This window comes from Neoarius graeffei, chromosome 12 (assembly GCF_027579695.1).
Source record: "Neoarius graeffei isolate fNeoGra1 chromosome 12, fNeoGra1.pri, whole genome shotgun sequence".
NCBI lineage: Eukaryota > Metazoa > Chordata > Actinopteri > Siluriformes > Ariidae > Neoarius > Neoarius graeffei.
Genome location: NC_083580.1, coordinates 37,432,675 through 37,443,605, shown reverse-complemented (window position 1 = coordinate 37,443,605; position 10,931 = coordinate 37,432,675). Strand labels below are relative to the sequence as shown.

Below are 10,931 nucleotides of genomic sequence, written 5' to 3'. Positions count from 1 at the left end.
CAATCACAATAGGATTCCAGCACTTTTGGTTATTGGACACCTAACAAAAAGAATAAAAATATTCACAATAAACAATAGAGTTCCAGGATATCATACTTAAATAATAAGTGGGTACTGATCAGAATAAGTTGAAGTGGGAAGTTCCTTGAAATGAATACTTAACAGTGAAATATTCAACAGAAATTTCATTAATAAAAGAAATTACATGTTCCATATACACACAAGAATGGCTTTTGAGAGGCAACATAAACATCATTCGGATGATGAGGAAGATAAGCGCTCTAGACACAAACCTCTGATGAAAGAAGATTGCTGGATCCATGCTGGTCGTGGTCATTCGAACAACATGGCGTATCTCCTTGGCAATCATCCGTAGCTTCTCAAAGTTCACAAGGCCATCCACATATGTGTCATTACCTGAGCAATTATGAAAAGGAAGAATTGGAATTATAACACGTAACACAGCTGGTAAAGTGAAATTAATTGAAAATTAAAATCTCTCTTTCATATTCATATATATTTTTCCCCTTAAATCAGCAGCTCTATAAAACAAACAAACACACACACACACACACACACACACACACACACACACACACACACACACACACACACACACACACAGCCTTCCACAATTATTGGCAGCCTTTATAAAGATTAGTAAAAAGGGTTAGAAAAAAATCCACCTTTTGGTGAAGTAGCTTCATCTCACACTGAGAGAAAAGAATCCACCCTTTAATTGAAATAAATGTCTTCAGAGAAAAACAAATCCCTCATGAAGAAATAATTATTTTCAACAAAACACATGTTCTGCAATTATTGCCAACCATGCATTTAATAGTTTTCTAAAACCTCCCTTTGTGAGCATGGTGAACCTTCTTGGCAATCATTCACAGCTTCTCAAAGTTCACAAGGTCATCCACATTTGTCTCACTACCTGTGTCACATGAGAAGCTGGTAAAATGAAATTAATTGGAAAATATAGCCACTAGCGGCGATAAAGGGCCCTCACACTTGAGGTGAAGCCTCCATCCTTGAGGAGCAGTGGCCAGGACTGATGTGTGTACCAAATTTCATGAGTCAGATTTTTTTGGCAATGGAATAAATACTGTCCAGGTCCAAATGGTGGCGCTACATGAAAGGCTCACTTTAGGTAAGGGGTTATCATCAGAACCCTGATGTCCTATAACCTGTGAAGTTTTATCTCCATCAGGCAATGCATGGTGAATTTATGACACACTTCCTGTTTGCATGGTGAAACATACAAATTTATTGGTTTGCCATTTCAACATCATGCAAAATATTGCAAATCCTGTCACAAGTCAATTGGCTAAAATAATGTGCATTGCAGTTTTGTTCATCTTGGGGCACCCCACACACCTACCAATTTTGACACGGATAGGTGAAACTATATACCAGGCAGAAGTCTCAATGACGTGGGGTGCTATGGAGTCCCCCAGATACACCTGTGGTCAAGCCCCTATGTCTGAGTACAGATGCACATGGCTGATGTGTATACCAAATTTCATGAGTTTTTGAATATGTACAGGGTGTCAAATCTGTAGTTTTGAACTAGGTGGTGCTATAGAGTTAATGAAGCCCACCTAGACTAATTTACCATATCATCTCAAATTGTATTACAGGACAAATGTATGTGCAAAGTTTCATGAGTGTTTAGCCCCTCAAAACAGTGTGGGAAAATTTCAAAATCCCACATTCCATCCGGGGGCGGCACGGTGGTGTAGTGGTTAGCGCTGTCGCCTCACAGCAAGAAGGTCCTGGGTTCGAGCCCCGGGGCCGGCGAGGGCCTTTCTGTGTGGAGTTTGCATGTTCTCCCCGTGTCCGCGTGGGTTTCCTCCGGGTGCTCCGGTTTCCCCCACAGTCCAAAGACATGCAGGTTAGGTTAACTGGTGACTCTAAATTGACCGTAGATGTGAGTGTGAATGGTTGTCTATGTGTCAGCCCTGTGATGACCTGGCGACTTGTCCAGGGTATACCCCGCCTTTCGCCCGTAGTCAGTTGGGATAGGCTCCAGCTTGCCTGCGACCCTGTAGAAGGATAAAGCGGCTAGAGATAATGAGATGAGATGAGACATTCCATCCAACATGAGACCGGAGTCAAATACAACCAAGTGACCTTTGTCCTGTATTCAAGAGTATTGATTTCACCAAGTCTCGTACCAATCCAAGCAACTTTATCTCAACCATACCTTGTTCTTGGGGGCGCTATAGAGCTCCAGGACCATGCCCAGTCCCTTACTCAATGCAACTTTGTGATTTTACACACATTTCATCGGTGTGCCAAAATTTGTGAGTTTTCGAGCATCGCAAGTGCCTCAAAAATGAGTTATTGCATGGAGAAAATAAATAAATAAATAATAAGAAACAGGACAAAAACAATAATGCTTTGCACCTACAGTGCATGCCATAGGCCTGTACCTCAGTGCTTAGTCCCTAATTAAAGCTACTTCCCCAAAAGGTGGATTTTTTTTCTCACCCTTTTTACTCATCATTACAAGGGGTGGTTATAATTGTGGAGATCACTGTGTGTATTTGAGAGAGAGAGAGAGATTTTAATTTCACTTTTCCAGCTGTGTTGTGTGTTACAATTCCAATTCTCACTGATATACACAAGAACCACTGTACGGGCAAGTTGGAACCTGACTAATGAAAAACAATATTTTTCATCAGTGAAGTCCATGCCTCAAAGAATTCAAGCTATTATAAAAGCCTGAGGAGGTGCAACAAAGTACTAATTGTGATTTTTGTTGTTGTTGTTGTTGTTGATGATGATTCCATAATTTTTTCCTCATTATTGAGTGATTCTATAATTTTTCCTCAACTTAAGCAGGAAAAAAATGGCATTAATTAAAACAATTTAATTTAATTTGTTTGAGGTATGTTTCACAAAGCCACAGTTCAGCTGTTAAACAAAATAGTTTTGTATCATATCTGTGAATTGTTAAAGTAAAAAAGCTGAATTAACATCCTCCAAGAGTAGTGATTCCATATTTCTTGCCAGGAGTTGTATAAGGTCAGCTTATGCGCAATGTACAGTATCAGTCTCAACATTGCAGATTTGCTGTGAATTCTGGATCATGTGAAAATGTTGAGCAGTAGTGTTCTACAGGCCATTTCAATACTGTATGTGTTTGTTGAAAATCCCATTTCAAAACCATGGGCACTGAAATGGAGTTGGAAGCATACAATTGTCTAAAATATATTTGTATGCTGTAGCATTAAAAATACCCTTCACTGGAACTAAGGAGCCTTACCTAAAGTCTGTAAAACAGCCCCAGACCATTATCCATCCTCCATGAAACTTTACTGCTGGCACTATGTACTCTGGTAAGTAGGTGTTTTCCTGGCATCTGTCAGCCCAGATTTGCCCCTCAGATAATGCAGCATGATTCATTACTCCAGAAAACACATTCCCACTGCTCCAGAATCCAGTGGAAGCATGATGTTCATCCTTCGGGGTCGAAGGTGACTGTGACTTCAATTTGGTGGGTGGCGGTTGTGGGTCCGGAGGTGACTGATGAGGCCAATCCGGGCTTTGAAGGTACGCCCACATAGTAGAGTGTGGACGTTCCACGTGCCAAGGTTAAGTACTTTCATGATCTTATTTATTTTCTTATTTGTTGTATTTTGACTGCTGAGTAGGATCCCTGCCAGCCGTGGTGGGCTGGCCAGGGTGAGGTGAAGCAGGCTATGTTTGGGGCACCTTTTCTAGCCCCTTACTCCATGGAGGTGAGCAGAGTGAATCCTAAACAGGATTCAGACACTCAGGGGGCTGTCGAACCAGCAGAGAGTGACCCTATGCCCTGGGCTGCCTGTGTGCAGGTTTGTGAATACAGTTTCCAGTGTTTCCACCTCTGCTGCTTTGCCACTTTCCCATCGTCACAAGACTTGAATTTGAAGTCTTGACTTGCGCATGACTTGGATTCAAGTGAGGGAGAGTTGCATAGCAGTCAGCCTCATTCTCTCATCCTGACTTAACTGGGCCCAGGGGCAAGACACAATCAAGACAGATGGAGCTAGGTCAGGATATACTGGATGGCCAACAATGTTCTACATGTTGCACTGTGCCCTGATTGTGCTCTGCAAAGGCTTTGTTGGGTCCACCTTTCTGCCCATTGAACCACCAGGTGGTGGTCTCCTCCATGCAGTCTGCTGAGTCCAGTCTTCAGTCATAACCCTGACCAGGGGGAGCGAGGGGTTGCTAGTGCTTGCTCAAGGCACCATCCCAGGCTAGTGGAGGGAAGGAGACACCTTACTACTCCATTGCATGGTGGTCAAGGATGGCACATGCCCACTACCCTACAGTGGTAGCATACACTACTCCAGTCAATACGTAGCACTGTACATAGTGACCTTAGGCTTGTGTGCAGCTGCTTGGCCACTGAAACCCATTTCATGAAGCTCCTAATGCACAGTTCCTGTGCTGGTGTTGCTTCCAGAGACAGTCTGGAACTCGGTAGTGAGTGATGCAACAGAGGATAGGTGATTTCTGCATGCTATGTACTTCAGCACTCAGCAGCCCCACTTTGTCAGTTTGCATGGTCTATCACTGCATGACTGAGTTACTGTTGCTCCTATACACTTCCATTTCACAATAATATTATTTACAGATGACCAGGGCAGATCTAACAGAGCAGAGATTTCATGAACTGCCTTGTTTAAAGTGCAGTGTTTAAAGCCACCAAGATCTTCTCTACCATCCATTCTACTGTCAATTTGTGTCTATGAAGATTGCATGGATATTTGTTTTATTTTATGTACCTGATAGAAATAGGTGTGGCTGAAACACCTGAATTCAATAATAAGTTGGAGTGCCCACAAACTTTTGGCCATATAATGGACCATTCACAAGCTTTAATGAGAACTTATCAGTGACACAAAAGTTACCAGCTACAATGGGCATAATAAACACCTATCCTGATAATACTAAACATGCTTTCATCCATAGCATATGATTCCACCTAATATTCCAGGGGTTTTCAATCTTCTTCACAAAGGACTAGTGTGGCTACAGGCTTTCTTTCCAGACAAACAGGAGTTACACCTGATTAGTTGTTTCCACACGTTTAAAGACTAGTTTTTTTTTGTTAACTAGTATTTGTATCTATAAAATGCTAGTTATGCATGTAACTGTCATTCTGTGAACACGAGATGTAGGCAATAATATCCATCACAGGTTGAGGCAACATGGTGGTCAGTATCTACAGTCATGTAAAAAAATAAGTATATCCCATGGAAATTGTAGATGTTTTTCAACATATTTAAACAATCAAACATCTCACTGTCTTTGATACAATTCCTACAGATAAAGGTAATATACTCCAACAAACGACAAGTAAAATTGATATTTTGTAGTAATTCATAATTTAAAGAAAAATATCATTAAAAAAAATTAAGGAGCCCCTGAAAAAAGTAAGTACACCCTTACAATTATCACACTTTCAAGTGCATAAAATTAGAATCAGGTGTTCCAGATTAGGTGCCATTGATTAGAACCATGCAGGTGGAGATGTGGGTGGAACCTGTCTTTATTTCCACTTGACATCTAGGGTCTGGTATTTTCTTTGCTATTGAAGTGGGTGGTGTCATCATGCCAAGATCTAAAGAGCTCTCTAAGGACATCAGAAAAAAGGTTGTGGATGGCTATGAATCTGAAAAGGGATTAAAAAAGTAAATGTAATTTATTTCTAAATTATTAGAAATAAGCATTCCACTGTAAGGAAAATAATCTACAAGTGGTGTAGATTTCATACAATTGCCAATTTGTCCAGGACTGGCTGGCCCAGCAAATTCTCCCCAAGAGGAGCTTGTTTGATGCAAAAGAAGTCTCCAAGAACCCCAAAATTTCATCACTGGATCTGCAGGTAACTCTTGCAACTGGTCTAAGAGTGCATACATCTACGAACAGAAAGAGATTGGACAAATTTGACCTGCATGGGAGGCATGCCAGGAAAAAGCCTTTGCTGTCCCAAAGAAACATTTGCCAAGACTACAGTTTGCCAATGAACATTCGCAAAGACCAAGCCCTTTGGAATAACATGCTCTAGACAGATGAATCCAAAGGTAAAGTTGTTTGGCCATAGTAAGAGTACAGTGGTGCTTGAAAGTTTGTGAACCCTTTAGAATTTTCTATATTTCTGCATAAATATGACCTAAAACATCATCAGATTTTCACACAAGTCCTAAAAGTAGATAGAGAACCCAGTTAAACAAATGAGACAAAAATATTATACTTGGTCATTTATTTATTGAGGAAAATGATCCAATATTACATATCTGTGAGTGTCAAAAGTATGTGAACCTTTGCTTTCAGTATCTGGTGTGACCCCCTTGTACAGCAATAACTGCAAATAATGTTTCCGGTAACTGTTGATCAGTCCTGCACACTGGCTTGGAGGAATTTTAGCCCATTCCCCTGTACAAAACAGCTTTAACTCTGGGATGTTGGTGGGTTTCCTCACATGAACTGCTCGCTTCAGGTCCTTCCACAACATTTCAATTGGATTAAGGTCAGCACTTTGACTTGGCCATTCCAAAACATTAATTTTATTCTTCTTTAACCATTCTTTGGTAGAACGACTTGTGTGCTTAGGGTCGTTGTCTTGCTGCATGACCCACCTTCTCTTGAGATTCAGTTCATGGACAGATGTCCTGACATTTTCCTTTAGAATTCACTGGTATAATTCAGAATTCATTGTTCCATCAATGATGGCAAGCAGTCCTGGCCCAGATGCAGCAAAACAGGCCCAAACCATGATACTACCACCACCATGTTTCACAGATGGGATAAGGTTCTTATGCTGGAATGCAGCGTTTTCCTTTCTCCAAACATAACGCTTCTCATTTAAACCAAAAAGTTCTATTCTGGTCTCATCCATCCACAAAACATTTTCCAAATAGCCTTCTGTCTTGTCCACGTGATCTTTAGCAAACTGCAGATGAGCAGCAATGTTCTTTTTGGAGAGCAGTGGCTCTCTCTTTGCAACCCTGCCATGCACATCATTGTTTTTCAGTGTTCTCTTGATGGTGGACTCATGAACATGAGCCAATGTGAGAGAGGCCTTCAGTTACCCTGGGGTCCTTTGTGCCCTCGCCAACTGTTCCACGCCTTGCTCTTGGAGTGATCTTTGTTGGTCTACCACTTCTGGGGAGGGTAACAATGGTCTTGAATTTCCTTCATTTGTACACAATCTGTCTGATTGTGGATTGGTGGAGTCTAAACTCTTTAGAGATAGTTTTGTAACCTTTTCCAGCCTGACGAGCATCAGCAATGCTTTTTCTGAGGTCCTCAGAAATCTCCTTTGTTCATGCCATGATACACTTCCACAAACATGTGTTGTGAAGATCAGACTTTGATAGATCCCTCTTCTTTAAATAAAACAGGGTGCCCACTCACACCTGATTGTCATTCTAAAGGGTTCAAAATTCTAAAGGGTTCACAAACTTTCAAGCACCACTGTACATGTGTGGCACAGACCAAAGACATCTTTTCAGGGGAAGGCCCTCATACCAACTGTGAAGCATGGTGGTGGAAATATTATGGTTTGAGGTTGCTTTGCTGCCTCAGGGACTGGGAAGCTTGATTTAGGCCATCTGATCTGTTTTAATATCAACAGATCTTCATTTAAGGTACGTGAATCTTTTCATCATGGCACACCTTCAGCCTGTTCAGTGTGCTGAGTGCAGGATGTTTAGTCATTCTTCCTCCGTCACTAGCGATAGCTCTATTAGCTTTACTTGTGATAAGTGCAGATTAGTTAGCTCTCTGACGGAGAAGATTTCAGTGCTAGAAGCGCGTGTCCAGGCTTTAGAGCAGGTTAGTGAGCGTGAGAACAGTGTAGTTTCTGTTAGGGAAAGTCTGGACGCCCTAGGTGGAGTTAGCAATCCCCCAACTCCGGCATTAGAGCCCTTACAGCGGGGCGAATGGGTGACGGCTCGGCGGCATAAGCGTAGAGCCAAAGCTACCGCTGAGGCTCGCCCACGGGAGCACCACTCCTCTCCGCGTCACGTGTCGAACAGGTTTGCTCTCCTTAGTGATGCACCCACTGAGAAACCTGAAAGAGCTCTGGTTATAGGGGACTCTATCATACGGCACGTGAAATTAGCTCAGCCTTTAGGGGCACCAGCAGCTTTAGTCAGGTGTATACCGGGAGCCAGGGCGCCGGACATAGCAGGTAATCTTAGGGTCCTAGGCAAGCACAGGTTCTCAAAGATAGTTATCCATGCAGGAGCTAATGATATACGCCTTCGTCAGTCTGAGGTTACTAAGAGTAACTTTGTAGAGGTGTTTAAATTAGCGAAGGCGATGTCCGATGCTGTAGTATGCTCTGGCCCCATCCCAATGCGGCGTGGCGATGTAGCTTACAGCAGGTTATGGTCGCTGAACTGCTGGCTGTCCAGGTGGTGCTCTGAAAACAGTGTGGGCTTTATAGATAATTGGGCTAATTTTGAGGGCACTGCTGGCCTGTTAGGGCGGGACGGTATCCATCCCACTCGGGAAGGTGCTGCTCTCATTTCCTGCAGCATAGGTCATAGTCTCAGAACAGGCCTAGTTAATTTCTGACAATCCAGAGCCAAGGCCAGGGAGCAGACGAACAGGCTAAACCGACTGTCTGCTAGCTGCACAGAGTCGTCACTCAGGGTCCACTACATCGAGACTGTGTCTGTTCCCCGAGCTCAACAAAAAGATAGAAATTTTCAGAGAGTTTGTTCCAGTAACCTAATCAATATAAAATTAGATCAGACTGACTGTACAGCTGCTGCCAGCACCTTTGATCTAAAGGTGGGGCTATTAAATATTAGATCTCTTACATCTAAAGCGCTAATGGTTAATGAACTCATTACTGATCAGGAGTTTAATGTACTGTGTTTAACAGAAACATGGATTAAGCCAAATGAATATATAGCATTAAATGAAGCGAGTCCTCCTGGATACAGTTATATACACCAGCCTCGTCTAACTGGCAGAGGAGGAGGCGTCGCGGTTATTTATAACGATTATCTAGGTGTAACACACAAACCTGGTTATAAATTTAATACATTTGAAGTTCTTCATACTCATATAATGTATGTAGCCTCGAAAAATAAGTCTACCCAGTTAATTCCATTGCTTATTATTTACAGGCCCCCGGGGCCATATTCTGAGTTTCTTTCTGAATTTGCAGATTTTATCTCAGATTTGGTTATTTCCTTAGACAAAGCTTTAGTTGTCGGAGATTTTAATATTCACTTTGATAACCCAGAAGACCCTTTAAAAACAGCGTTTGTGTCCATCTTAGATTCAGTCGGGATTAAGCAGAATGTCATAGGACCGACCCATAATGGTGGTCACACCCTTGATCTAATACTAACATTCAGATTAAACGTAGACAATATAGTCATACTTCCACAGTCTGAAGTTATCTCAGATCATTGTCTCATCTCATTCAAAATATGTCTGAGTAATAATATATGCACCTCACCACGCTACTGTATTAAACGTACTTTCACGTCAACTACTGCACAGAGCTTTATAAATGATCTCCCAGAGCTGTCAACTTTGATTGGGTCACTGTCAGCCCCTGCAGAACTCGATCAGGCAACTGAATGCTTAGAGTCAACATTCCGCCATACTTTAGATAATGTAGCTCCTCTAAAAAGGAAAATGGTCAGAGACAAAAAATTAGCACCCTGGTATAATGATGACACTCGCACTTTAAAACAGACCACTCGAAAATTGGAACGTAAATGGCGTCAAACAAAATTGGTAGTGTTCAAATTGGCGTGGAAGGAGAGCTTCCTGAAGTATAGAAAAGCTCTTAGTGCTGCGAGATCAACATATCTCTCCTCCCTAATAGAAGATAACAAAAATAATCCTAGATTCCTATTTAATACTGTAGCAAAATTAACCAGGAATAAGTCCACTATAGACAGATGCACACCTGCAGTATGTAGTAGCAACGACTTCATGAATTTTTTTAATGACAAAATTGAGAATATCCGACAAAAAATTCAAACTACTAATTTAAGGTTAGACAATGAAAGTGACCTTGTAGTTAACAATATAACTGTATCAGATCATCAGTTAGAATGTTTTACTCCCCTAAAAGAAACTGAATTACTTTCATTAATCTCTACATCAAAAGCCTCAACTTGCGTACTAGATCCCTTACCGACACATCTATTCAAACAGATAATGCCTGGAGTAATTGAACCGCTTCTAAAAATAATAAATTCTTCTCTTATGATTGGCTATGTACCCAAATCCTTTAAACTAGCAGTTATCAAACCCCTGATTAAAAAACCTGACCTTGATCCCTGTCAGCTGTCCAATTATCGGCCAATATCAAACCTCCCCTTTATCTCCAAGATCCTTGAAAAAGCTGTGGCACAGCAGTTATGCTCATATTTACATAGGAATAACATCCATGAAATGTATCAGTCAGGATTTAGACCTCATCATAGCACAGAGACAGCACTGGTTAAAGTAGTAAACGACCTACTGTTGGCGTCTGATCAGGGCTGTGTCTCGCTACTTGTGTTGCTTGACCTTAGTGCAGCATTTGATACCATTGATCATTCCATTCTTCTGGATAGACTAGAAAATGTTGTGGGAGTTAAGGGAATGGCCCTCTCCTGGCTCAGGTCTTATCTAACGGATCGTTATCAGTATGTTGATATAAATGGTGATATTTCTAGACGTACCGAGGTAAAGTTTGGTGTTCCACAAGGTTCTGTCTTGGGTCCACTGCTTTTTTCTCTATATATGTTACCTCTGGGCGATATTATTCGTAAACATTGTATTAGTTTCCACTGTTATGCTGATGACACACAGTTGTATGTCTCTGCAAAACCTGATGAGAGACACCAGCTTAATAAAATTGAGGAATGTGTTAAGGACATTAGACACTGGATGCTTATAAATTTCCTTCT

General features: G+C 41.5%; 1 protein-coding gene across 19 annotated transcripts in view; it reads right to left on the bottom strand.

Moving 5' to 3' along the window:
• The window catches only part of rapgef6 (Rap guanine nucleotide exchange factor (GEF) 6), a 721,150-nt gene that overhangs the window by 228,026 nt on the left and 482,193 nt on the right, over nucleotides 1-10,931 (bottom strand). For all 19 annotated transcript variants that reach the window (XR_009655729.1, XM_060935824.1, XM_060935835.1 and 16 more), the window contains one exon: nucleotides 294-417. Coding sequence is in view for 18 of the 19 variants with exons in the window: in XM_060935824.1 (XP_060791807.1) it covers nucleotides 294-417 (124 nt within the window). In the remaining variant the exon portion in view is untranslated. The remainder of the gene's footprint in view (nucleotides 1-293; nucleotides 418-10,931) is intronic.